This window comes from Hemibagrus wyckioides, linkage group LG08 (assembly GCF_019097595.1).
Source record: "Hemibagrus wyckioides isolate EC202008001 linkage group LG08, SWU_Hwy_1.0, whole genome shotgun sequence".
Classification (NCBI taxonomy): Eukaryota; Metazoa; Chordata; class Actinopteri; order Siluriformes; family Bagridae; genus Hemibagrus; species Hemibagrus wyckioides.
In genome coordinates, this window is record NC_080717.1 from 11216320 (window position 1) to 11242313 (window position 25994).

The 25994-nt window shown below is 39.0% G+C and overlaps 2 protein-coding genes across 4 annotated transcripts; both read right to left on the bottom strand.

The window, feature by feature from the left end:
* Positions 1-13474: 13474 nt before the first annotated feature.
* Positions 13475-17640, bottom strand: tmsb1 (thymosin beta 1). Of its 2 annotated transcripts, none has more exons than XM_058396642.1 (3): positions 17487-17640; positions 15412-15521; positions 13475-13957 (listed from the first exon to the last, which is right to left on the bottom strand). In XM_058396642.1, exons 2-3 carry the CDS (start codon positions 15509-15511, stop codon positions 13917-13919), a joined length of 141 nt encoding a protein of 46 aa, XP_058252625.1. In that variant the 5' UTR covers positions 15512-15521; positions 17487-17640; the 3' UTR covers positions 13475-13916. The 2 variants fall into 2 exon arrangements, with proteins under 2 accessions (XP_058252625.1, XP_058252624.1); XM_058396641.1 differs by having other exon boundaries at positions 17477-17625.
* Positions 17641-18120: 480 nt separating this feature from the next.
* LOC131357580 (solute carrier family 25 member 53-like) lies at positions 18121-24431 on the bottom strand. 2 transcript variants are annotated; one of them, XM_058396639.1, is made up of 2 exons: positions 24112-24431; positions 18121-21463 (listed from the first exon to the last, which is right to left on the bottom strand). In XM_058396639.1, the coding sequence occupies exon 2, from the start codon at positions 21459-21461 to the stop codon at positions 20565-20567; it is 897 nt and encodes a 298-aa protein (XP_058252622.1). In that variant the 5' UTR covers positions 21462-21463; positions 24112-24431; the 3' UTR covers positions 18121-20564. The 2 variants fall into 2 exon arrangements, with proteins under 2 accessions (XP_058252622.1, XP_058252623.1); XM_058396640.1 differs by lacking the exon at positions 24112-24431 and adding an exon at positions 22100-24007.
* Between the last annotated feature and the right edge of the window lie 1563 nt (positions 24432-25994).

Below are 25994 nucleotides of genomic sequence, written 5' to 3' on the forward strand. Positions count from 1 at the left end.
TACACAGTGAAATGAAACAACATTTCTCCTAGACCAGAGGTGCTAAACAGAACAAAAACAAAGTACAGGTGACGCAGACAGACATAGAGCTAAACATAGAGCTAAAGCTAAACTATACTTAAGGTGCAATTCTTTAGAAACTAGACATACAACAGAAGTGCACAGGATGACAAGACATACATTCTGGCATTCCGCCATACATTAACAAAACAGGTAAAAATCCTGACTAGCAGGAGACATCTCTACTCTTCAGGACTATTTACACTGACTAGCCCATGCATAGCTACAGGACAACTTCACCTGCCTGTGACAGCGATGCCTCCCTTCCAGATGTGCTAAAGTACTTGTATACTTTGAGGCTTGTGGTGTAGAAGTAATGTAGCTGTGGTGGTGGTGGCGAGGAAGATCACCCATCCTCCAAATGACCAGGAGCTTTGTTTTACCATGGCTGTGGAAAACTCTACTCTTGTAAAAACCACGGAAGGCTGCTGGACCAGACAATATCCCCGGCTCTCTAGTGTCCTGCCTCAATGTATATCGTAACATCGCACTCACACTCATCTTCATGAAGTGCTTCTAGAAGCTCATCATGAGGCATATCAAGACCTTGCTGCCACCCTCACTGGACCCCATGCAGTTTGTGTATTGTCCCAAAACCTCCACAGATGATGCCATTGCCACCACCCTCCACTCCAGCCCTTACCCACCTGGACAAAAAAGACGCATACATCCAAATGCTGTTCATAGACTTTAGTTCAGCATTCAACAATCATTCCTTGCCATCTGATTGAAAAGCTGAACCTACTGGGCCTGAACACCTCCCTCTGCAACTGAATCCTGGACCTTTTAACTTGGAAACCTCAATACTCCACCACACTGAGCACCACACTCTTAAACACAGAGATAGCGAGCACTGTGGCCCCTCAGGACTATGTGCTCAGTCCACTACTGTTTACTCTGCTGACTGTTTAGCAATGTATAGCTCAAACCACATCATCAAGTTCAGAGATGACATGACCGTGGACCCAACAATCTCTTTCAAACAAAATAGATGGTTATTGACAACAGGAGAGCACAGAGCTTCCATTCTCTGCTGTAAAAAATTCTTTGGTTTTCTGCTGGCGGAAAACCTCAGCACCAGTTCCATCACCAGAAGCTGCAGAAGATAGTGAGGACAGCTTAGAAGATCACCAGCATCTCTGCTCCCTCCATTACAGACATTAACCACACATTTCACCTCGCAGTGCATCTGAAAAGCCAAGAGCATTGTGGAGACCCCAAGCACCTCTCACACACACTCTTCACCCTCCTGCTACCTGGAAAAAGCTACGGAGGCATTCAGGCCCTCACAACCAAGCTGTGTAACACACACTCACTCAAATTTAACTGTACATCTCTGCACTCCCACTGCATTTTTTTTTTTACTATTTGTTTAATGTTACTACAATCTGCAACTAACTATCCTTTATGTTAACTGTGGCGCTTTACTCAACTACAGAAGTGTGTACTGTTTTCCGCTTCTCTGTGTACACTACTGAATTGTACTATATTGCCTGTCTTGCACTTTCTTCTGTCATGCAATGTCTTGCGCTGTTTGCAAAATGCAGTTTACACACTTGTAGAACTATGTTAATGTACTTTAGTTTCATGTAGCACTATGGTCATGGAGGAACCTTGTTTCATTTCACTGTGTACTGCACCAGCTTTATATGGTTGAAATGACAACAAAATCTTCTTGACTTGATATGACAACTCAGAGGACACAATGGACAGGGTGGGACACTGGACAGTTACACACACTCACACACCCATTCACACTCTACAGATCATTTATAGATGCCATCAGCCTACAACACATGTCTTTGGACTGGGGAAGTACACAGAGGAAACCTCTGAAGCCCGCAGAGAACATGCAGACTTGGCAAACAAAGGATGGAGGCCTCCAACCCTGAGGTGTGAGGCAAAAGTGATAACCACCATGAACCCCCCCTTTCATATCATATCAATAATTATATCAATGCATTTATTATTAAACTTAGATTATATGGAGCATTCATCATACAGATACCTGGGAAAGCCCTTGCATCCCTGGTAAGTGGAAACCACAGAACCCGGAGGAAACTAACATGAAATTTGAGAAAAAGATGAAGTTTTTCCCCCAAAAGCATGCAACATGCATCTCCATACAGACAGTAACTTTTGCTCAGAATAAATCACCCTGCACCATCATGCCCCCCCATTAATAAAATTTTATTTACATTAAGTGTCCATTTCCAGCATGTAGTAAACGCTCTTACCATGGGTGATGTACAGCAATGCTTGGTTTTCCATTTGTTGAAAAACAAATAGTATTCCTGGTGCAGTTCAGTGACAGTAGTGACAGAAACAATAGGATTTAGTACAGGTACATCAATAAATAAGTAGTGTATAATTAGTGTTTATTTAAATTCATATTGAAGAGATGGGTCTTCAGTGCTGTCTGAAGCTGCAGTGTGGTTTTTATTCTTCTCTGGTCAGAATTGATGTTTATGAGACAAATAAAAGTTACAGTCATTAAAATGAGGCATTTTGAATGATGCGGAATGCCGGAATGTATGTCTTGTCATCCTGTGCACTTCTGAACATGGTGGTCAGGGTCAAAGTGGTTAAACGACCAAAATGTATATTTTGGGAAACAGGACCATGTTGGTTAGAAAATAAGACCATTTGAGGCTCAGTGGGAGTGTGTGGGATTAGTCAGAGGAGCAGGTGAAGCCCTGCAGCTGTTGTGGCTGGATGGATGGACAGTGCAATGTAAGATTTTTAACACTGACATTTGGCTATTTTTGATTCCGTAGGCAACAAAATGGAGACTGGTAGCAATTCAGCAGTGGAGTGAGATATGACTGAACATGGGTGTAAGGACCTATTGGAAAATCTAGCAAGCCCAGCTAGGGTGAACCTCCTTGAAAAAATCTTATTGGTCTTTAGGAGAACCTGCATGGGCAAGAAAAGATTGTCAGAGAATGATGCTGAGGCTGATCAACCAACACGGCTTGGTAGTTCCTGAAGGGAAAAATGGAGTGGGGATTTCTTTGGCATAGACAGTGACATAGATTTATAGATGTTCAATATGCCAAAATGCAAGAAGCATCCTGGGTACATGAGCTTTATGGGAAATGTCTGAATGTAACCAGGAGATGGCAGTAAATAGTTCAGTTTCAGTTAGAATGCAAAAAAAAAAAAAAAACCCTTATAAACAAAAGTCTGAGGATGGGTGGGATGTTTGTGTTGGAAGCATGGAATCACATTACATCAAGCCATTACTTTCATTAGTGGCAGTGTTTACTGTGAGAAACAGGGAAGTATAATCTGAAGTAGACACCAAAAAATACTGAAACTATTAGAGACTATTAGAAAAGCCTAGTGTAATAATTGTTTAGTGACTATAAAGGGTATCCCTTTATAAAGGGTATATCGAGGAGATTAACACCTTATAGCAAAATGTAACTATTTTTACAAAACCTGTAACTATTGTAACCTGTAACCTGTAACCTGTAACTAAAATCTGTAACTATTTTTACAAAACCAACATTTGTTTGTTGCTCCCAGTCTGGCAAAAGTGTGGGGTTTACTGTGTTTCCTGCTGAAGTCCATCACAATCTTGCGACAGTTTCCTGATCCAGCCATGAGAATGATATTTCAATACACTCTTCTTTTCTTAAGTCGTTCTTAAAGGCTCTTTGAAAAAATATATATAATCTAAACATAAAGTTTGGAAAATTTTAGAAGACATTTTGATAAAGAGTGTAACTTCCCGTAAATATTTACTCTATTCCACTTTTATCAAAAAATAATACCGAAAAATGATGCATCACAGCACGCCTGTAAACCTGTAAAGACTTACAGCTCCACTTATCGTCCATGAGCCTATTGTCTTGGAATGTCAAGGGTTGCATGCGAATGTGTTTAGCTTTCTCATGTCTGTGCATGCAAGTTTCTCCACCATGTTCTAGAAACCTTGCCAGCTTCTCTAGACTGTCAGCGTATGAGTTTAAACCCGACATCCTAAAAAAAAACCTATAATAATAATTTATGACAAGTTCCACCTTCGTACATATTGACCACACTACACACCTTCATGCTCATCCATGTTCATGCTTAAAATTTCATTCTTTTTGCGAGCAATTCAGACCAGTTTGGCTTTTTCCTTAGACTCCTTAGGCTCGATCTTAACGTTAATAACATTTCACCAGTGTCCCCAGATAAGCAACAGGAAGTTGGCAAGCATTCAGTGTGGTTATGTGAGCCAAAGAATGCTACAACAACTTTAGTGTACTTTGGCCAAGCACTACAGTTAGTTGGTTGTGTAGGAGAAAGTTTCTAATGAACAGCAGCACAGCCAAACAAGGTCAAAGGGTCTTCCAAGGAGAAAGAGAAAGCAAGTCTAATAAACAGGATGTTTATGATTGTCTTGATTATGCCTGCTGCACGACTACGACACCAGGAATTATGATTATGGAAAGGTACTGATTCCTAAAGTTACCTTGAAGAAAATTCTAATCATTACATTCAAAGAAAACCGTAAATTATACTCTCTTAGCATTGTGCAATGAGCCTATGATACTTTATATGGCTCACGTAAAATCTGGGTTTTATTTTCTTCATGGGCAGGTTGTAGCACGTTAAAAGCCTCCCACTCTGAACTTGCTCTGCAAATGTTTCCTTATGAAAACTTTTAATATGCCAGAAAATGCATACCAAACTAATTTATTCAAAATTAGGGAATAAAGACACAACAAACCACAGTTGAATAGTGGCATATTCAGAGGAAAATAAATATGCCAAACACTTCCTGTTTAAACTGTGATACATATAAATTTAGTGCACATTGTTTTGTACAAGGTACTTCTTGTGATCATATTTGAATAAAACCACATGGTAATGCCTGTGACGCCTAGAATGCCTGCACTCAGCATTTACAACCCAATCATAAAGGAATAGTACAGAATTTATGCTTACTTAGGCTTCTGGCTAAAGCAATGAGATGAGTGTGGTTTTGTACACCGCTTTGTCTTTAATTTAAAGAGAGAAGAGAGAACTTTCAATCAGCTTATCTTAATTTACTAGTGGCACATTTAGGAAGCACTGAAAAATCTTGTATAAATATTCCATTTTTTTTATTTTTCTTTTGGATAAACTACTGTTTTTTGCATTAGCATAAAATAAAGTGATCTTCAACTGATAAACTGGTATTTCATTTGCATCATTATTGTTATGAAGCACTATAATGATATAATGTCCTTATGAAACCTTTATGACAGCCAAATTAATAAATTGAATGCCCTAAAAATTAAGTGGTAATCAAATTTTAGTGTCTTTGACAAGGGCCAGATTGTGATGGCTAGACGACTGGGTCAGAGCAACGCCAAACATCAGGTCTTGAAGGGTGTTCCCAGTATGTAGTGGTTAATAGCTACCAAAAATTTTCCACAGAAGGATAGCTGGTGACAGGGTAATGGATGAAACAGTTAATGTTGGCTAAGGTAGAACGGTGTCAGAACATCACAGCATGCTGCAGACCGGTCAGTGTGCCCATGCTGAATCCTGTCCACTGCTGGAAGTACCTCCAAATGGCACCAAATTGCACTATAGGAAGAAAGCAAGACAGTGGTAAAAAGTGTGATGCTGGGCAATGTTCTGTTGGAAAAAACATTGGGTCCTGGCCTTCATATGAATGATACTTTGACATTTATATCCTACCAATTCACTGTTGCAGACCAAGTACACCAAGTACAGTATTTCCTATTGACAGTCACCTCTTTTTTCGCAAGATAATGCACCATACGGCAGTTCAAAAATTGTTCAGGAGCAATTTGAAGAAAAGTGTTTACAGTTAAATTCCCCAGATCTCAATCCAACCGAGCATCTGTGGGTTGTGCTGGATAAACAAATCTGGTCCACGGAGGCCCCTGCATGTATAATGTTACAGTTGTCATGTAATCACCCATCTATCCATCCACCCATTCATCCTTCAATCCATGCATCCATTCATTTTCTGTACCACTTATCCTACTCAGGGTCACAGGGAGCCAGTCAGCCTATAGTGCATGTCTTTGGCCTGGGGGAGGACACCTGGAGGAAACTCCTGAAGCCTGGGGAGATCATGCAAAATCCACTCACACAGAGCAGAGGTGTGAATTGATCCCCCAACCCTGGAGGTGCAGGCAGTCTTCATGAGCTCAGTACCCAACAAATCAGCTCAAAACTGAATCTAACTCCCAGACCAGTCCTTCTACTGAAGTACAAATGAGTCATGAGTACCATTGCCAAATAATCCAAAAATCTGAGAGCACTGGTAAAAATCCTTTAATTTACAATTTTCATTACAAATGGTGTTATTGTGGATCTTTATATGAATTTTAGTGTTTCTTTAATGACACGGTCATGACACAAGTTTGTGCAAAACCTTATGATCCATTTCAGATAATATCCTTCAAGAGTGTTGTCTGAATATTTGCTTCAATAGAAGAGATTAGGCATGAGGAAAGTCTTAGCTTTTGTACAAAGCAGTTAACATGTTCACACATTTGCTAACATTCAAATAGGGACCTAGTGTAGATTCTTTAAAAATAAATCTGTCCATTTTCTGTAGCGCTTATCCTACACAGGGACTGGACAGTCAATCACACACACACACACACACACACATTAAAGACAATTTAGAGATGCCAATCAGGCTACAATGAAAGTCTTGGTTAGGAAATTGAAGTACCAAGAGGAAACCCCAGAAGCACAGGGAGAACACGGAAGCTCAGCATAAACAGTGCAGAGGCAAGAATCAGACCACCAGAGATGCTAGACAAATGCGCTAATTACTAACTCATTGAATATTACGTATTTAAGACATTTACTTTTGTTTGTTTGTTTGTTTAAAACATTTCAACATTCTCAAATCTTTCTGTTTATTTCCTACTGTAAATGAAAATAAACCCCAGATTTTCAGTGTGGTCTCAGGTGTTTAGACCCCACTGTATATTTTAATATTTGCAAAGAAACATGATACAGTACATATGTTGGGAAGCAGTAAATACTCTAGGAAATAATGAAGTGTGGACATTAACAGCCTTGAAGTTACATTATTTGCCCTTTAATTAAGGTAATTGTTAGGTATTAACATTGTTTTATCTTATTCTGTTATTAATATCGTAACTTTCAGTATTTATAAAGCTGTCTTTTTGTACACAATGTAGATTAACATTTCCTTATTTAAATAATCAGGTCACATTGGAAGGTTTGACACCAACTGTGGATATGGTCTTATAAAAATATGAAAATAAATTCACCAAGCACAACAAGCACTTTCATACTGTCTAATCCAATACAATGCAATACAATACAATACAATACAATGAAATGCAATAGAATACAATGCAATGCAATGCAATACAATGCAATACAATATTCCTTGTCAAACACAGAAATTCCCAATCTCCAACCTGCAGCACAAGAAGGGAAAAAAAACAACCCACAGAAGTAAGTCAAATGAAACTTCATTCCACGGGAAAACCATAACTCTGGCAAAACTGGTTATAATGATTCATGGACTTTCAAGAATAGCGTACAAATCCATTTCTGTGTAAAAACAAAACCCTGTGGATCTTTGCACAAGAATATGGAGTTGTTTCGTACAGTCAGGTCTTAATGGATTTGGAAGTAGTCTTAGTCTAAGTATTTGCATGGAGCTGCTCTGATGCTGTTTCAGCAAGAAACTAGATCCTTTTCATGACCACATGATTTACACACACCTAAACCACAAGATTAGAAGACAAAATGCAAAAGAGGTATCCACTCTCCAGACACAGTCAGATGTTACAATATGTTCAGGCCTGGGTGTGGCCCAAACTTCAGCAGAACCTCAACTTATAAAAGCGACATATAAATTCATCCATTAAAAAAGCTTGCTTCTTTTTCCCACACAAACGTGTTATAGTTTGAGAATACTGTAGTTGCCATAATAGCTAGTATTCTAGCTCATCATACTATATACAATATTGGATGATAGATATTTAATTTTTTTATATCTGTCTCCATGTCTGTAGACATTGTATTGCACTGCGTGTTGTGTAAAGGGCCTGTGGCTTTTGTAAAGAGACATTTGGGTCTTGTCCACACTGCAGGCTTCTTCATCTGTCTTTCTGCAGAGGCACAGCTTCAAATGAGCTCACAAGAGAAGTGAATGGAATTTTATGAATTGTATGCAGAGTGTTGTTTGAGCCACAATGATGTCTGTCACTGAACATGAAGCAAAAAAAAAAAAGACCATGATTGAAAATGTGTATGAGCTCAGTGCTGAACGCTTATGCTAAAAAACATTAGACACATTAGACTTTTTACTTTTAACTACAGTTCAGAAATATTTTCTGATGTATAAGGAATAATACGAGCAGTCACTGACGGTTTGTGTTGTCCTCACTTGCAGCTCTGAAGGCAGCCTACGTGCAAAAACATGCCCTGCTGTCATGCTCAAGCAAGTCAAGTGCTGGAAGACATTCTTAGTTGGTGCAATGCTCTGACTGCATTCTTTATCACCCACAGATATATTTGTGTTAGCAATTGCTGATCTCCCTACGGAATTCTCCTCACCAACTCCCTCCAGGCTAGGCCAAATGTTCTGATCAAATTGACACATTTGGTTTGATATAAGACTTTTGCTAAGCAACTCGAGGTTATTTGAACATGCACATAAGGATCCGTATTGGTAGGAATGTCAAGTCGTTCTTGTTGAGACATGCTGAGAAGAGGTTGCAAAAAAAAATGTCCTAGGTGAGATTTACCTTCAGCTTTGCAGATAAAATACTTCTTTCATATAGATAGGTGATCTATAGGGGCCAGGTCTCTTCAGCATAGGTTCTGTAGCATATTTGCTTATCCACATCTAGAACTAGGATATATCACACTGCAAAAAAGAAAAAGGATTTAGGAGGCTGGTAAATACAACCCATGCAAATCATTTACAGTTTAATGAAGCATATTAGCCAGCAAGTGTAATATATAATAATGGGCCAAATGTGCCCACAATACCTTGTTGTTAATGGAAATAATTCCATAAAATAAATATAAAAACTTTTATAAAAACTTTTAAATATTGTATTATATTATATTATATTATATTATATTATATTATATTATATTATATTATATTATATTATATTATATTATATTATATTATATTATATTATATTATATTAGGTTATATTCTAGAGGTTTGTTTGTACAATAAATAACACTCCCACATTTTACTCAAGTTTTAATTTGTGAATTAAGTCTTTATCATGAAACGTTACATGTATTTTAAAACAATAGCATATCTATTATCTCTTTAAAAGTAAGATAACCTGTTTACATCTTCTTTAAGCTTTTACTATAGGTTTTCAAACCAATTTGTTAATTCTGTTAATTTATCTTATTGTAACAATTGATTGTAAATTGCTATTTTGTGTAAATTACATTACTGTAGGTGAAATTTGATTTATAAATGCAGATTATTATTATTATTATTATTATTATTATTATTATTATTATTATTATTATTAGTAGTAGTAGTAGTAGTAGTAGTAGTAGTAGTAGTACTAGTAGTAGTAGTATTACTGAGTATGAATTAATGGTGCATGAATTATGCAGAATTTTCCAATAAGGATTTACTATTCAAAGAGTATTTTGCTTCTAGTCTTCACCTGGTCTCTAGAAACCTGTTTCTCACCTCCTTGTGTGCTGGGACTCCACTGCTTCGGTGCACAGGTTTACTCTAACCACACCTTTTGCACGAAATGACTTCTATTGATAACGACTATATGAAAAGAAGGTGTGGGCTAGACTCTTATCAGTCTTAACAGTATGATTATATAATGACAAACAAAAAAATTATAGGGCTGAAGCATTTTTCACAGATATGCTCTGTAGCAGAGCTGATGGAAAGGACATGCAGGATTTATAGCAGTAACATTATAAAACTTAATATTGTTGTATTGGTCAAATAAATCCAGTTTAGTGATGAGATGCCAGTGCCAATGTCCTATGATCGCTCTAGGAATATGGTGAATGTACTTGCAGTTGTAAAACATGCGTGAAAGTGTAGATGATTAAGGAATAGAGTCATATAGATTAATTTAATGCAGATTCATTGTAATTCTTTAAATAGATTAAAGTTTAAACATTAAAACTCTCAACATTATAACATTAAAGGAAGTACTGTTGACCTACAAGTCAAGTAGTCAATAAGAAAATCTATAACAGCAAAAAAAAAAAAAAATCCAGGGCTGTATTAAAAATGTTTCAAAGGTCTGGTATAGATTTGTCAGTTTGCGCTCTGTCAGTTTCGCTCTGTCGGTTTACGTGGCCTACCACTTCGTGGCTGAGTTGCTGTCGTTCCCAAACACGTCCACGTTCTTATAATACAGCTGACAGTTGACTGTGGAATATTTAGGAGCGAGGAAATTTCACGACTGGATTTGTTGCACAGGTGGCATCCTATCACAGCTCCACGCTGGAATTCACTGAGCTCCTGAGAGCGACCCATTCTTTCACAAATGTTTGTAAAAACAGTCTGCATGCCTAGGTGCTTGATTTTATACACCTGTGGCCATGGAAGTGATTGGAACACCTGATTCTGATTATTTGGATGGGTGAGCGAATACTTTTGGCAATATAGTGTATATGATTATGACACCACAGACTATTCATTTATTACAAAATATAGTCAAACCAACTTTTTGCATATTTATTACACAGAGTAAAACCAACTGTTTACATATTTATGAAACACTACTGTACACCAATCAGGCATAACATTATGAGCAGTGACAGGTGAAGTGAATAACGCTGATTATCTCCTCATCATGGCACCTGCTAGTGTTAGTATTAGACAGCAAGTGAACATTTTGTCCTCAATGTTGATGTGTTAGAAGCAGGAAAGTGTAAGGATTTGAGCGAGTTTGACAAGGGCCAAATTGTGATGGCTAGAAGACTGGATCAGAGCTTCTCCAAAACTGCAGCTCTTGTGGGGTGTTCCTGGTCTGCAGTGGTCAGTATCTATCAAAAGTGGTCCAAGGAAGTAATAGTGGTGAACTGGTGACAAGGTCATGGAAGAAGTTAATGCTGGTTCTGAGAGAAAGGTGTCAGAATACACAATGCACGTGCACGGGTCAGGACTATTTTGGTAGGAAAAGGGGCACCAAAACAATATTAGACAGGTGGTCATAACGTTATGCTTGGTCGGTTGTATCATATATACATACGTGTGTGTGTGTGAAGTGTTGCTTCAGTTGTTATACTGTATTTAATTTTTTTCTCCTTAAAAGTTTCAGGCTTTGCAGCACTAACTGTGTAACAGCAAGGTCAATTGTTCAACCAAGTGCTTACATAGTTTGTTGAGTATGGGGACTGCATAGCTGCAGACCAGTCAGGGTGCCCATGCTCACCCCTGTGCAAGTACCAACAATGGGAACGTGAGCATCAGAACTGGACCATGGAGCAATAGAAGAAGGTGGCCTGGTCTGATGAATCACGTTTTCTTTTAAATCATGTGGATGGCTGGGTGCGTGTGCGTCGCTTACCTGGGGAACACATAGCACCAGAATGCACTAGGGGAAGAAGGCAAGCCGGTGGACGCAGTGACATGCTTTGGGCAATGTTCTGCTGGGAAATATTGGGTCCTGCCATCCATGTGGATATTACTTTGACACGTACCACCTACCTAAGCATTGATGCAGACCATGTACACTCTGTGGCCTCTTTCAGCAAGATATTGCGCTGTACCAAAAAGCAAAAATGGTTCAGGAATGGTTTGATGAGCACAACAATGAGTTTGAGGTGTTGACTTGGCCTCCAAATTCCCCAGATCTCAATCCAATAGAGAAATTGTGGGATGTGCTGGACAAACAAGTCCAATTTATGGAGGCCCCACCTCGCAATTTAGAGGAATTAAAGGATCTTCTGCTAACATCTTGGTGCCAGATTCCACAGCACACCTACAGGGATCTAGTAGAGTCCATGCCTGGAGGGGTCAGGGCTGTTTTGGCAGCAAAAGGGGGACCAACACTATATTAGGCAGCTGGTCACAATGTTATGGCTGATTGGTGTACATATACAATGGAACAAGGGTGATTAGTGATATGTTGTTGAGAATAATAGTGATCAGTGGTTGGTCACTGGGTACAATAGTGATTAGTGAGTAGGTATCAGTGATCAGCGATCAGTGATCAGTGATCAGTGGCTGGTTGTTAAGAACAATGGTGATCAGTGATCAGTCTTTGGGAGTAATGGTAATCAGTGATCAGTTGAAGAATAATAAATAGAAAGCAATATCGATTACAGTCCTCAGTGAAAGCATTTCTGAAGTGTTTTTTACACGTCCATATGCACCAGTAGAAAGCAGCAGTTTTTATCAAATCATTTCTTTAGTGTTTATATCCACAAGTCTAGAAATTAAGGAGAGGCTGGACGGCTCTTTTTAATTTGCACATAGGCTTCGTGACCCTGTGGCTGTATCATCTTAAGCAAACTAACGAACAATTTTGTATTGGAGGTGTAGTAGCTTATACTTAGTTTTAAGTATTAATAATTCTCATTGATGGATTGAGAGAATGGAGGCAAGTATGTGAACAAAGACTGCATAAAACCAACACACTCCAGACACTGTATGGATACAAAACATATAATGATGCAACTCACAACAGATGCTAGACATGAGTGCTATACAAATGTGACTGAAGTACTAATGCTCATTAAAGCAAAGCGGAAATTAGAAGTACAACCAGTTGTGTGACATGATCGTGTCGTGATCAGGTGAGATGCTGTGGCTGAGTAGACACGCAAGTATAATAAGCATATCAGTTAGTTTGTGTTTCAACTGTACAAAGCACTATAGCTCCATGAAACCTAATCATAAGCAAATTATTAGTCAAACAACTATAGCAACAGTGTTCTCTGTAGACTCTAGTCAGTCTAACATGTCCAGCATGTTTGCACTATAATCTTCAGTTAGTAGTAAATGTGGAAGAGTATAATTAGTAATTACTGGGTTAGGATGTTGTTTCTTTACGTAACAATGTCTAAATAGCATAACTAAAATACCACACCATGACTGTTTTGAGTGCATTAATGTTCACTGAGGCTTATGTATGTAGCATATGGCATATGTTGCACAGGGTGAAAGACTGGAGTAGCCAGTAGGTTTATTGGCTATGCTAAGTTTCCACTAGGTGTGGATGATTGTGTTACTATGTGCCCTGTAATGTACTGGCGAGGGTGCATCAATGGTGTATTCCTGCCCCATGCCCAGAATTCCCTCTGAATCCACCACTACCATGACTCTACCTTTAAACAGCACTGAAGCTCAATAAACATATGATATTGTTGATCACAGTTCATAGAAAAGTAAAGCTTATTATAAACACAATCACATACACTGCAATGAAGGAACAAAGCTGCAATGTATGTTTTAAACATCATTTATTTATTTATTTTTTTTTTTAAACAAAAATAGTTTTACATGTCATTTACTGGATAACTCATAATGAATGTTACCAGGTACAGAGAAATGGGCATAGATGACAGAGTTACTGAGTGATGGTAAGACATACACGCTTGTGTTTGTGTCAGCTGCTCCAATGCCACCATAGTCCACTCTCAGAATGCAAGATAAAGGAAACAAAGTTTAAAAATATGCATAGGTGCAATTATACAGGATTTTTTTTTTACCAGTCATCTGCCCCTTTAGTTGAATGTCTCCGTCTGTGGCACTATGATATGATTTTAACATGGTTTCGGAGTGCAGGAGGTGAAGAGGGTGATTGAGTAAAATGTCTTAAAATGGAGACAGGAAAAGGGTGGGGGTGTTAGATAAAGAGATACAAGAAGCATCATGGCAGACGGCTTCATTTTCCAGCCTCGGCAGCCTTCTTTTCTTGTTCAATGTCTGTTAAAGAAAAAGGGAAGTGCATGTAAGAATGACGGTGATGCAACGAATGTTATAAAAAGCAGATATCGAAGTGAAAAAATCTGTTAAAGGAAATGTATGACAGTTACCATCATCAAAACCTTTATTCAAGACATTTATAATGTAATGCTTTATTGATTACCTTGAGGTTATATTTATTACTCTATTATTATTACTATCATGTTTTACTACTATTATTGCAAATTATGCAGTATTTAGAAATCCGGAAATATCCTTATATCCTTATATTTTGACTGGTGTCTGTAGGTGTTTAGAGTATTAGCATCTACTCGAGTCCTAACAGCTCACTTTTTATTCACTATTTTTTGGCTTTGTTCCATGGAGCAAATGTAAACACTGTATTTTGGCACTTGTATCACTGCTGGCTTGCTCAGGATAGACTGACAGTATTACTAGTCACTAATTACAGTTGCTTACATTATAATAATTGCTAGACAAATTAAATCAGAGCTAACTTGGGATTACCTCCAAAACACCAAAGAATGTTCATCTTATCTGTTCCGTTTTTTTTTTTTGTCTGTACTACGTACATTCTTTGCTTCATTGTCCTTATCAGAACATTCCGAGATAAATTCCTCAGGACGCTAACTAAAGACAAACTCTGGTATTCTTGTCGCCTCATTTAGTTGTGTATAAAATATACACAAATATCCCAGGCCAGTCCTGGTTTTTCCGGTGTTGTGTTTAACCAGATGCTATAAACATATTTGTACATTAACCTGCACCAGCTCTGAATGAGGAAATCGATAGCTGTGTGGTTTGTGGTGTACAAAAGGCCTACAGCTATGATAAAGTTGCCTTTTCTTCCTGTTCTTCTGGAGGTCCACAGCATAAACCTACTCAAAGAGCTCAGCTGAATAAACAACAGTCTGATATTATTTATTATTTATTATTATTATTTAGTCCATGTTATAATATTTCCTCTGGCTGGGAAAGTCCCAGTGTAAGTATTAGTAAGTTAATAACTAAATATGTATAAAGTAAATACTAGGCAGATTATTCAGTATTTTATATTAATAATGAAATAATTATTACAGCATAAATTATAATAATGTACCATGCAACAGAACGAGTATAAAGAGCTGGACTGAATCTTTCTCTAAATGTTTGGAGGTATTTTCTGCTGGCTTGGTGATTGGAGGGATGTTCTGCGATCACACAATAAAAGGACATGCCTTTCTATATTTTGGATCCTTTACTTGGCAGTAGATCAGGCTACAGGTGAAGCAAGGACAAACATCCATTTCCACCGTTTCCTCTTATTCTGTCCGAGTGCAATATACAACACATATCTGCTCTTACAATCTGTTGTTTGTTTCCTAATGTCAATTATCACAAAAAACGAATGTGAGCAATTCAGGCGTCTGGAACACGGGGGGCGTGTGAGAGCTAAATGAATCCTTCCAGCTTACCCTCCTTTGTTGGCAGAACGTTTTTCTCGTCGGTGCTGGTCTTTTTTAGACACTTCTTGTCGAAGTTCTGCACCTCCTGCTTGACTGGGTTGTCACTCATTTTGGATGTTCTGTTGGAGAGAGATGAATTCATTTGAATCTTTTAAATTAAACCGGAGAAACTGTGAAGTAAAATTCAAGCCACTGGTATGACTGTTGAGGAACTTTGACCTAATGAGAGACAAGACTGCTTTGAAGAAGCTATTTTAGTCTAATAAATTCTGAAATTAGCTGTTCGTTTTTTGAACGATGTCTGCTGTTAATTTAACATTAATGAGCTAATTTCTTACTTACAGTTATTGTTGTTAAACAAAGTATTAAAAAACTCTTAAACCAAAGTGCAAGTGATTTCTTTTTTTTTATTACTTTTTTACTTCTTGTTATAGCTTCTAAGCAGACCCGTAGACCAGGTCATACCTTATCCCTGTTAGTACACACCCTTAACTAATGCTTCTATTCTACTGTCTGGACACGTCGTCAAACCCCACCCATGAAATGAACTTTCTCTTATCAGTGGAAGAGAAGCCTGTGTAAAAAAAAAACACAACAGACTTTTGAGAATAGAGAACTTACAAAAAAAAAAAAAAACGAAGGAGAAGAATTTTCACAAGAGGTTCCCACAAACAGAACTAAGACATTGCTAAAGGGATTTGTAATCTACTGACATCATTTTGAGAGGTTTTAGCATATTTGGAGACAAAAAAAAGAGCTGTGTTTAAAGAGTGCGATCACGGTTACTGCAAGCTGTCCTATCGTAGTCTAGGGTTAAAAATGCTTGAATAAAGACTTGAACTCTTTTATCAAATTGCAGAGTGCAAAAGCCCTGATGAATACTACGTCTTGGGAATTTCAGAATGTGCCTTGTTTCTTCAATGCTCATGTGACAGCTCGGCCCACACGGCGTTGCGCATTACAAAAAGCCCACTGTGCAGATCTGCTGCATATCAGCTTGATGCAAATCCAGTCTTTCTAACTACACTCTTTAGGAAAGTACAACAGTGTTACTGACAGAGTTCCTTATCTGCAGGTGCCCTTGCACAAGATGTGGGTGTGGAAACATGCACACACACACACACACACACACACACAATGAGTTGAGTGTGTTTTTCACTGACAAGGAAGCCTAAGGTAAACATAATAAGAAGGCCATTTGTCACCTTGCACTATAATTAAACAGGCTTTCACAGCATGTAGACCTTGTTGATCTGCTTTAAAAAAAAACAAAAACCTGTACTCCACCCAACAAGTGCATTCAACTGGTTTTAAGTTAACTGTCCAATCACATTACATATCTCTAACTGCAAATTCACCTGAGTGAAATAGTGTGACACCCATATGACTAATGTCCATCACTTTCTCTGAATACAACTAAAACTGATACTTAAAAGAGAACTAAACAGGCTCACCTGACATTTGGATCTAGTATAATTATTGCAACGACAGCAACACCAAAATTGTATCATATTTCATTGGCATTGTGCCACTTCATCTGCACCGCTACAACATGCTATTTCAGTTCATCATCCCCTGATTTTATGAACACGGTATATCTGTGTTAGTGCACAGTTTACGCCCTGCTATTGCGCAATGAACAAACGAACCGCGCGTGAATGCGTCGATGACATGAATGTACTCCTTTTATCCACTACATATAACGTTTATTAACCGCGTATTAACACACTATTTATATATTAAATGCAGCTTGCTGAAGGAGTGATACGGATGGCTGATGGTACGAACGGAGGTGAATGCAGGACAATCTTGGCTCCTAGCCCACTAGGTGGCACCGAAAAACGGTAAGGCTTAACTTTTAGCCCACAAACAGTTTGATGTACATTATTTCCACCCCTAATTAAACTGAGGAATTAAAAAAAATATATATCTAATCTAATCTTGTAAGTCTAATGGCAGCTCTAATCAATTACACCCTGCGTCACTGGCCTTAATTGAGGGTTGCAGATTAATCATTAGAAACTGAACAAATCAAATCATATTCTAGATATAAATTATGCATCAAAAATAATACCTCTGTTTACCTGAACCTGTCTTCACGCCGGAAGTACGCCTTTGAAGCTGTGTGTGTGTGCGAGTGTGTGTGAGTGCTTGTGTAATCCGCGGAAGACTAGCGGTTTAAGTACGAAATCACGCCCTGCTCTGCGCGAGCGCTCTGCGAATCCCTCACTCTGATTGGTCAAACGAACCTCCCCCCTCCTCCTTTCACTCTCTGGTCATCTCTTTAACCTGAAGGTCGAGTGCTAAATAGCTACATTCTGGATAAATAGAGCACTACATAGGGCCCAGCTTGCAGTGCGTTTGAATAGGGAGTAGGAAGCAGTTTGGGATACAGCCATAGTTCTTGAGAAATGACAGCAGGAGAGACTGCATCCTAAAACAGACCCTTACTCTCCATCATCAAGCAAACAGTGCGTGTGTCATGTAGTGCATGCAATGTCTTGCAAATAGATTATTTTAGTCTAAATAATATACATTATATTATAGTCTATAACGATGTGCTGGACACTGTAGCACTGTTATTGATGATCATTCCAGTTCTGTTGGAGGAGAGAGATGTGACTCAACAGCGCACTCTTGTGGTTAGAGAGCGCGCTGCAGTGGATAGACAGGTGAATAATTTCACCAGCGACGAAGCGGAAAAACAATTATCCCACGCTGGATCATTTATTTCACAGCCTGTCGGCTTAATGTTTATTATAAGCACTTGGTTGAACCTTGCTGTTACACAGTTAGTGCTGCAAAGTCTGAAACTTTTAAAGGAGAAAAAAAATTAAATACAGTATAACAACTGAAGCAATTGCACCACACACACGTATGTATATATGATACAACCGATCAGGCATAACATTGTGACCACCTGCCTAATATTATATTAGTGCCCCTTTTCCTACCAAAATACTGACCCGTCATGCACTGCGTATTCTGACACCTTTCTATCAGAACCAGCATTAACTTCTTCAGCAATTTCAGCAACAGTGGCTCATCTGTTGGACCGGATCACACGGGCCAGCTTTCGCTCCCCAAGTGCATCAATGAGCCTTGGCCGCCCATGACCCTGTCACCGGTTCACCACTGTTCCTTCTTTGGACCACTTTTGATAGATACTGACCACTGCAGACCGGGAACACCCCACAAGAGCTGCAGTTTTGGAGATGCTCTGGTCCAGTCATCTAGCCATCACAATTTGGCCCTTGTCAAACTCACTCAAATCCTTATGCTTGCCATTTTCCCTGCTTCTAACACATCAACTTTGAGGACAAAATGTTCACTTGCTGCCTAATATATCCCACCCACTAACAGGTGGCATGATGAGGAGATAATCAGTGTTATTCACTTCACCTCTCAGTGCTCAGTATCTTATGCCTGATTGGTGTATATGTTTTTTTAAACAAATAAAAAAAGAGGTACATAGTAGAAAATAAATAAACAAAATCAGTCACTAAGAATTTCAGACAGGTGTTTTAGATGGCCCACAAATACCACAGGAGGGCACCAAATTAAGCCAGAAATACCGGATGTCACTAAGTGTATCCATTTTCTGTACTGCTTATTCTACACGGGGTTGTGGGGATCCTGGAGCTTATCCCAAGTGACTCAGGAGTGATGAAACCCTGAAGCACTGGCAAAACATGCAAATTCCATACACATGGGATGGAGGTGGGACCCCCAACCCTGGAAGCGTGAGGCAAATATTCTCATATTCCTCAATGTATATGTGAAATACTCAATAGTAACAGGTCATCTCATGTAGGTGAGATGAAGCTGCACCACAAAAATACATTTTTATATTTTATTTGAGCAAGATTTAGAAGTGAGCAACTGAAATCCAGTCAGCTGAGCATTAGGTGGGTCCTCATTCGTTCAAAAAGAATGGTGATCCACTTCTGTGCAAAGCCAAGGCAGATAATAGTTTATTCTGATTTTATATACGAGTTTACATTCACAAATCCATTAATGGCATGTGAGTATCTGCTACAACTAAGTAAAGTTTAATGTCAATTTAAGTCAAGCTTTTGTCATTTCAACCATACATAGCTGATGCAGTGCAAAGCGAATAAGACAACGATAATAGTCCTGAAGGTCCAAAAGGGTCCTGGAGAAATGTTTCATTTCACTGTTTACTGAGTCAGCTATATATGGTTGAAATGACAATAAAAGCTTCTTGACTTGATATGACAATACCTTGTTACCCTGAGATTAATACCTACAGGTGATTATTGAATTATGTAATCCACATGAAATACTGTACACAAAAAGACTGATTGCGTTTTTAGGCACCATTTTATCCATTTACTTCACCTTGTAAGATCAATAACACGTGAGCATGTTAAGGCTGAAATTTGGTGGCTAAACAATACAGTTAACAAGACTTTGTTAACTCACTCAAGTTACTCAAGATATCGTCAGTGATAGGATAAATACATTAGGTCCGACTGATAAAAATAATTTCCAAATATCTATGTAAACCAAAGTTGAAAACATTAAAAACATTTTAAAAACCAGTAGTGTTATTTACAACAGCTATGTGAATGTTTCGGATAAATTAATTCAAACATTAATTAAAAATCTCTTTACAGAGTTTTAGAAAACAGCACTATTGCCTGTCCCACTTAACCACACATCATTAAAATAATGTAATGCATAATGTGTGAATCCATTTAACACCATATAATCCATTATAAGTTACATGTTAAACAGGAAGTTGCATCATCCAAATTTCCCAAGGATCATGTGATGAAGAAAAGTTTTTTCTTAGCCATTTTAAATGATTGTGGTTATTGACTGGCAAGATCACTTTGAAGGTGCAACTCAAGTGTTACCCAGATTATAGAGTAAAAGTAAATTAATAAAAACAAAACAAAAAAAGTGAATTATCTGAATGCCCTTGTGCCATCAGTATGCATGCTAGTTAACACATTTTTTTTGTATTTGAAAATTCTATGCTAACAATTTTACTGATTTAAGAGCAAAATTGTTAGTGATGACACATTGAATAGAAACATGAGAAAAAGTTGCCTGAGATGGATGTACTGGTTGAATACATGTTTTCACAGATTCAATATAACCACCTTCCAGAAGAGTAGTGCCAATAGTGTCTCTCAGTCTGAGTGTTTTGTTAGCTGGTCGTAAATGGCAGTGGTGATGCCCCAGGAGATGCAGGAGCGCAAGATGACCAGCGATCCTCCACGGTACAGCAATACCAGACTTCGCTGTCGTTTCTGCCACAGCTGATTCCAGCTAGCCCTCACCCCCAGGTTGTCTCCCCCGACCTGGGCCTGCATGTTGGCCACCAATACTGATAGTGGATACAAGGGCATGCTAATCATCATAGAGCTGATCATCCCTGACACAAAAGATGATGCAATGGGGGGACAATCTTGCTCGCGTAACACTCTGGACAATGGATCTTTCAGGCCAAAGTAAAGACTGCTTCCTAATGCGTTGCGAGTAAGAGTGGGTAAAAACGCTCTGTACCACCCATTCACTAAAGTTTCTGACCTCATCCGACCCACAATTTTGCTAATAGTAGGAAGGCTGCGGTCGTTGCTACTGTTTTGTAGAATACTCTGTACACGTTCAAAGGGGGTAAAAAACAAACTCTCTACTACCCCTGTCCCAAGCCCAGCCAGGGCAGGATGCGTCGCTCGGGGAACATATGATTCAGCCCAGGGGGATAACTGCTGCAGGAGGGTGTTCTGGAGGCCAAAGAGGATGGTTCCCTGAAGAGTCTTCATCAGCAAGGGTGGCACTACTCCTCGATAAAGTTTCAGCAGCCCTTCCTTATATAGCTGCACCACAGCCTCACGGATCAGCATGCTGTGCAACTGCTGCCGAAACACAGTTTTGTACACGGGGAAAGTGATGACGGTGCAGACGAGGCTGGACATTCCACCGTTCATATAACTGCGAAAAGAGATACCCTGCTCTGAGGCATCGTGCTTTCCACTGCAGTCTGCAGGATCTTGCTGCAGTTCTCTCTTTGGTGAACAGCACATAGCTGGGGCAGAAAGAAATGAGATAAAATAATTATTCATACTAAGCAAAACACATCAGTATATTGTTGTCACTTGTGTTCATTACTCAGCAATAGGAAATTCTGAAAATATTCAGATCCTTGCAGGATTTTTCCTTATTTCCTATCTTATCAATCTTTAGTTTGTCTTGAAATCTTTTTCAGGTTTCCACAAAATTATGTAAGGTTTGTACACCTTGATTAAGGTTCATCTGTGGTAAATTCAGCTGATTGAGCATAAGTTGGTAATCCCACTGATGTCACTGCTAAAAATGTCAAAACTAAAAAAAAAAAACCCGAACAAACCAGTGTCAAAAGAATCTGGAAAGGCAGGATTGTCACAGATTTTAGGAAGCGTATGAAGTATGAAGTGAATTAGTTAATATATTACATTCCCAGGTGAACTGAAATAGAGCAGTTTCACATGTAAAGACACTAGGTGCATTTCAATCACCTCCCTAGCTAACTAGGTTGATGTTCAGTATCACTCGTAAAGACCCCGCCTCAATACACACTTGGATCCACTCAAATCTAAGTTTTATATATTAGGTTTTATATGTCATAGAAATTTGTCAGCTGCTAATCATTTGAGAGCTACAACAGCAATAGCAAGCTACTTACATTTGCTGAAGCTGGCTTAGAGCTCGTCTGCCATTTTATCTTTGTGATCTGAGAGGCTTTAGAATATATGATGTCATTTCCAGTAAAGAATAAACACAATGATACTTCCTGTTTTTCATGTATTGTAAGTTTTCACCACCTCTCCATATGTCAAGAGGAACAATCAGAGTTTCATCTTCAAATGGGCACCAATCGTTTCATGGATTTCAGAGTACCATCACATAGCAGGGTGGACCACTTTATCATTACATCCTCACTTTACCAGGCAGGCAGTGCAGTGGTCAAAAGAGAAAGGCTGTGTGTTGAAACACTCACAATTGCCTTAACCTGGCCAGGTACAAGAATCACTGGCTGCTGCAAACGCATGGTGGGTGGAGCAGCAGGAACAACAGGGGTGTGTTCTGGCATTTCTTCAACAGCCCTCTCAATCACTTTATCCTCGCAAGAACTTTACAACTGTGTCAGTGTGATCATAAACAATGCACCAGCATATGGAATATCAGCACCATGGCTGATGGTAGTAATGCCCTCTTCAGTAATCCTCCCACCCCATCAGGGGCACCTTTGCAGTGGTGACTTTTTTTTGTATTTATACATATTATTAAACACTGGCTTGAAGTGCTGCCATACTGCAGAAGGACCTTTTGTTTAGATGGTGACACAGTGCTCAATCAGAAAGAAACTGGTTTCACCTGAGTACAGTACATCAGTGTGCAGTATGGCCTATTGGTGTGAGGACCCAAAATCAACTGCTTGTATCTCTGAACTGTATTTACAGCCCTAATTCTCAGAGAACTCCAAACAAATCAAGCATTCATAAAGGGTAGGACTCTGTTTCGGGGATCTGCAGAACATAAAGCGCTGTTTGACAGAGAAAGTATGTTGCTTATACTATTGGAGTGTGTTATTATAAACACTAGAAGGTTTTACCTGGGAATGTCACACTTCTTTTTTTACTGTGACCTTTAATGCAATGCCATTTTGCTCATTTTTATTCTGTTTCTCAGTTGTAGCCCATTGGGGTGTAAGAAACATTGTTTATGGCACTGTGGAAAGTACTAGCAGTGATTGCATTTGCAGCACTCTCCATTAGATTAGACATGTGAATGACTCTCAGTTGCTGCAGTTTCTGTGTAAAAATTGCTCAAGTTTTTTGCAGCTGACACATATAGGTTTTCCCGAAAGGTGGCAGGTGGCAAAACAATAAACAAGAGAGAACATTTCACACACAGACACCTACACACACACACTTCAATTCTTAAAGTTGATGTGCTGGAAAGATGAGCAAGAAGCAAGAATGATGGGCAAGTATAAGAATCTGAGTGACCAATTGAAAACGGTTGCATGACCGCATTATTAATCCTCCTCATGCAGCTAACCTCAGTTTTTTTTTGTGCAAATCAATATATAATATGAGAAAATGATGCAATTTCCTGATTATATTTACATCTTAATGTTCAAAATGTTTGGAATGTTCCATTGTGTTAAGAGGGGGAAAGTTTTTTTTTGTTGCTTTGTTTATTTATTTACTGTTGCCTTAAATAAACTGATTGTGGAAAATAATGCTTTAAACATGTGATTTCACAGACATTAACTAAAGAGCTGTCACTATGGTGTTGCCGAAAGCCTTTACAGAGATTTCTCTTTCACGGAGAAGTTCACTGTGAGTAAGATGGGACAGTCCAGAATCATCTTCTTTGGATACAGACATGTTGTGTGTTTGTGTGCTCATTTAAAATGGTCATTTGAATCATTGTACTTTAAGTTAAAACAAATAGCACTTCAGTTTTCACAAAAATAAATACAAACAAACAATATGGCAAAATACACCAAAAGGCCCTTGGGGTAAATAGGTAAATTTTGTGATGAAAGGCAAAGTAACGTTGATTCCTACGAGAGATCATAATATGTGCAGTAGATATTAAGCGGTTCAGTGATTTTTTTTTTTTAAACCAGCATATGGAAGTCATAACGTTTGTAACATTTAGAAAATTATTGTTTAATATTCCTACCTTAAAACAACTGACAATGGGGTGGATGGGGCAGAAGGGTGGATGGTCAGTCGGGTTTTCTGCACCCGGAGGAAATAACAGGGTGCACTTATATTTCTGCCGTCTCTCTCAGGTCGTGTGCACTGTTCAGGCATCTCCTTTCTTCTACATCCTTATAAGGTTTTTTACATCACTGTCCATCGGTAAAAAACCGTGACCGTCTGTAACCGTAAATCGTACACGTTGCCCTATATTCCCGTTATATCTCGACGCTGAAAGGCGAAACTCGTCTGAGATGCTGCTGGGTGTGTAACAGCTGCACACATCCCCCAACATCAACACCGAGCCAATCATAAGGCGCCGTGTGACGCCCATGGAGCTTACATCTGACTCGGAAACATGAAGCATCCCCATCACATGTCCATTTCACAGCAGAAATACAACACTGTTTTTATTTGTTGTATTTTTATTTAATTAATCATGTCGCTTTATAGCTTAATGTTAACTAGTTTGCTAGCAAATTTGGTTTATGTTTTCAATTTGCTGATACAATATACATGATAACACTGATTATCTCCTCATCAAATTGTCAAATTGTGATGGCTAGACTACTGGATCAGAGCATCTCCAAAACTGCAGCTCTTGTGGGGTGTTCCCGGTCTGCAGTGGTCAGTATCTATCAAAAGTGGTCCAAAGAAGGAACAGTCTCGGGTGGCCAAGGCTCATTGATGCACGTGGGGAGTGAAAGCTGGCCCGTGTGATCCGATCCAACAGATGAGCTACTGTTGCTCGCATTTTTGAAGAAGTTAATGCTAGTTCTGATAGAAAGGTGTCAGAATACACAGTGCATCACAGTTTGTTGCATATGGGGCTACATAGCTGCAGACCAGTCAGGGTGCTCATGCTGACCTCTGTGCACAGCTAAAAATGCCAACAATGGGCACATGAGCATCAGAACTGGACCATGGATCAATGGAAGAAGGTGGCCTGGTCTGATCAAGTTTTCTTTTACATCACGTGGATGGCCAGGTGCATGTCTGTCACTTACCTGGGGAACACATGGCACCAGGATGCACTATGGGAAAACGCAATGTTCTGGGCAATGTTCTGCTGGGAAACCTTGGGTCCTGCCATCCATGTGGATGTTACTTTGACATGTACCACCTACCTAAGCATTGTTGCAGACCATGTACACCCTTTCATGGAAACGGTATTCCCTGATGGCTGTGGCCTCTTTAAGCAGGATAATGCGCCGTGCCACAAATTGTTCCAAAAATGGTTTGATGAGCACAACAACAATTTTGAGGTGTTGACTTGTCCTCCAAATTCCCCAGATCTTTATCCAATCAAGAAACTGTGGGATGTGCTGAACGAACAAGTCCGATCCATGGAGGCCTCACCTTGCAACTTACAGGATTTAAAAGGATCTGCTGCTAACATCTTGGTGCCAGATACCACAGCACACCTTCAGGGATCTAGTGGAGTCCATGCCTCAGCGGGTCAGGGCTGTTTTGTCAGCAAAAGGGGGACCAACAAAACATTAGTTAGGTGGTCATAATGTTATGCCTGATCAGTGTATGCTTTTATGCTAGAAGTAGGATATATTATGTTGTCAGATAAGGATGCTAAATATGTTTTAACTTCCAAATAATAACAGAACTATAGAAATATAATATATTTTGAGTCTGGAGATTTTATAGGCTAGTTGGTGTCTCAGTTTTTCCTCACACAAAACATGTTACAAAGATTCAGCTCAGTTGTCATTCATGTAAAGTCTCAGTCTGGCAAACCAAATTAATCCTATATGTATTAGGACACACATACTGTATATTCACATTAATTAGCATATTATACATACATTAGTGACCAGGGGACTGCTGTGGATAGAACCACTTGAAACTAAT

What these genes read in the sequence shown, in the direction of transcription:
- tmsb1 (XM_058396642.1), bottom strand. Translation starts at nt 15,511, where the DNA reads ATGAGTGACAACCCAGTCAAGCAGGAGGTGCAGAACTTCGACAAGAAG. An exon ending in CGTTCTGCCAACAAAGGAGG is followed by an intron (nt 13,958 to 15,411) that starts GTAAGCTGGAAG and finishes TTTCTTTAACAG; the next exon opens with ACATTGAACAAGAAAAGAAG.
- LOC131357580 (XM_058396639.1), bottom strand. Translation starts at nt 21,461, where the DNA reads ATGTGCTGTTCACCAAAGAGAGAACTGCAGCAAGATCCTGCAGACTGC.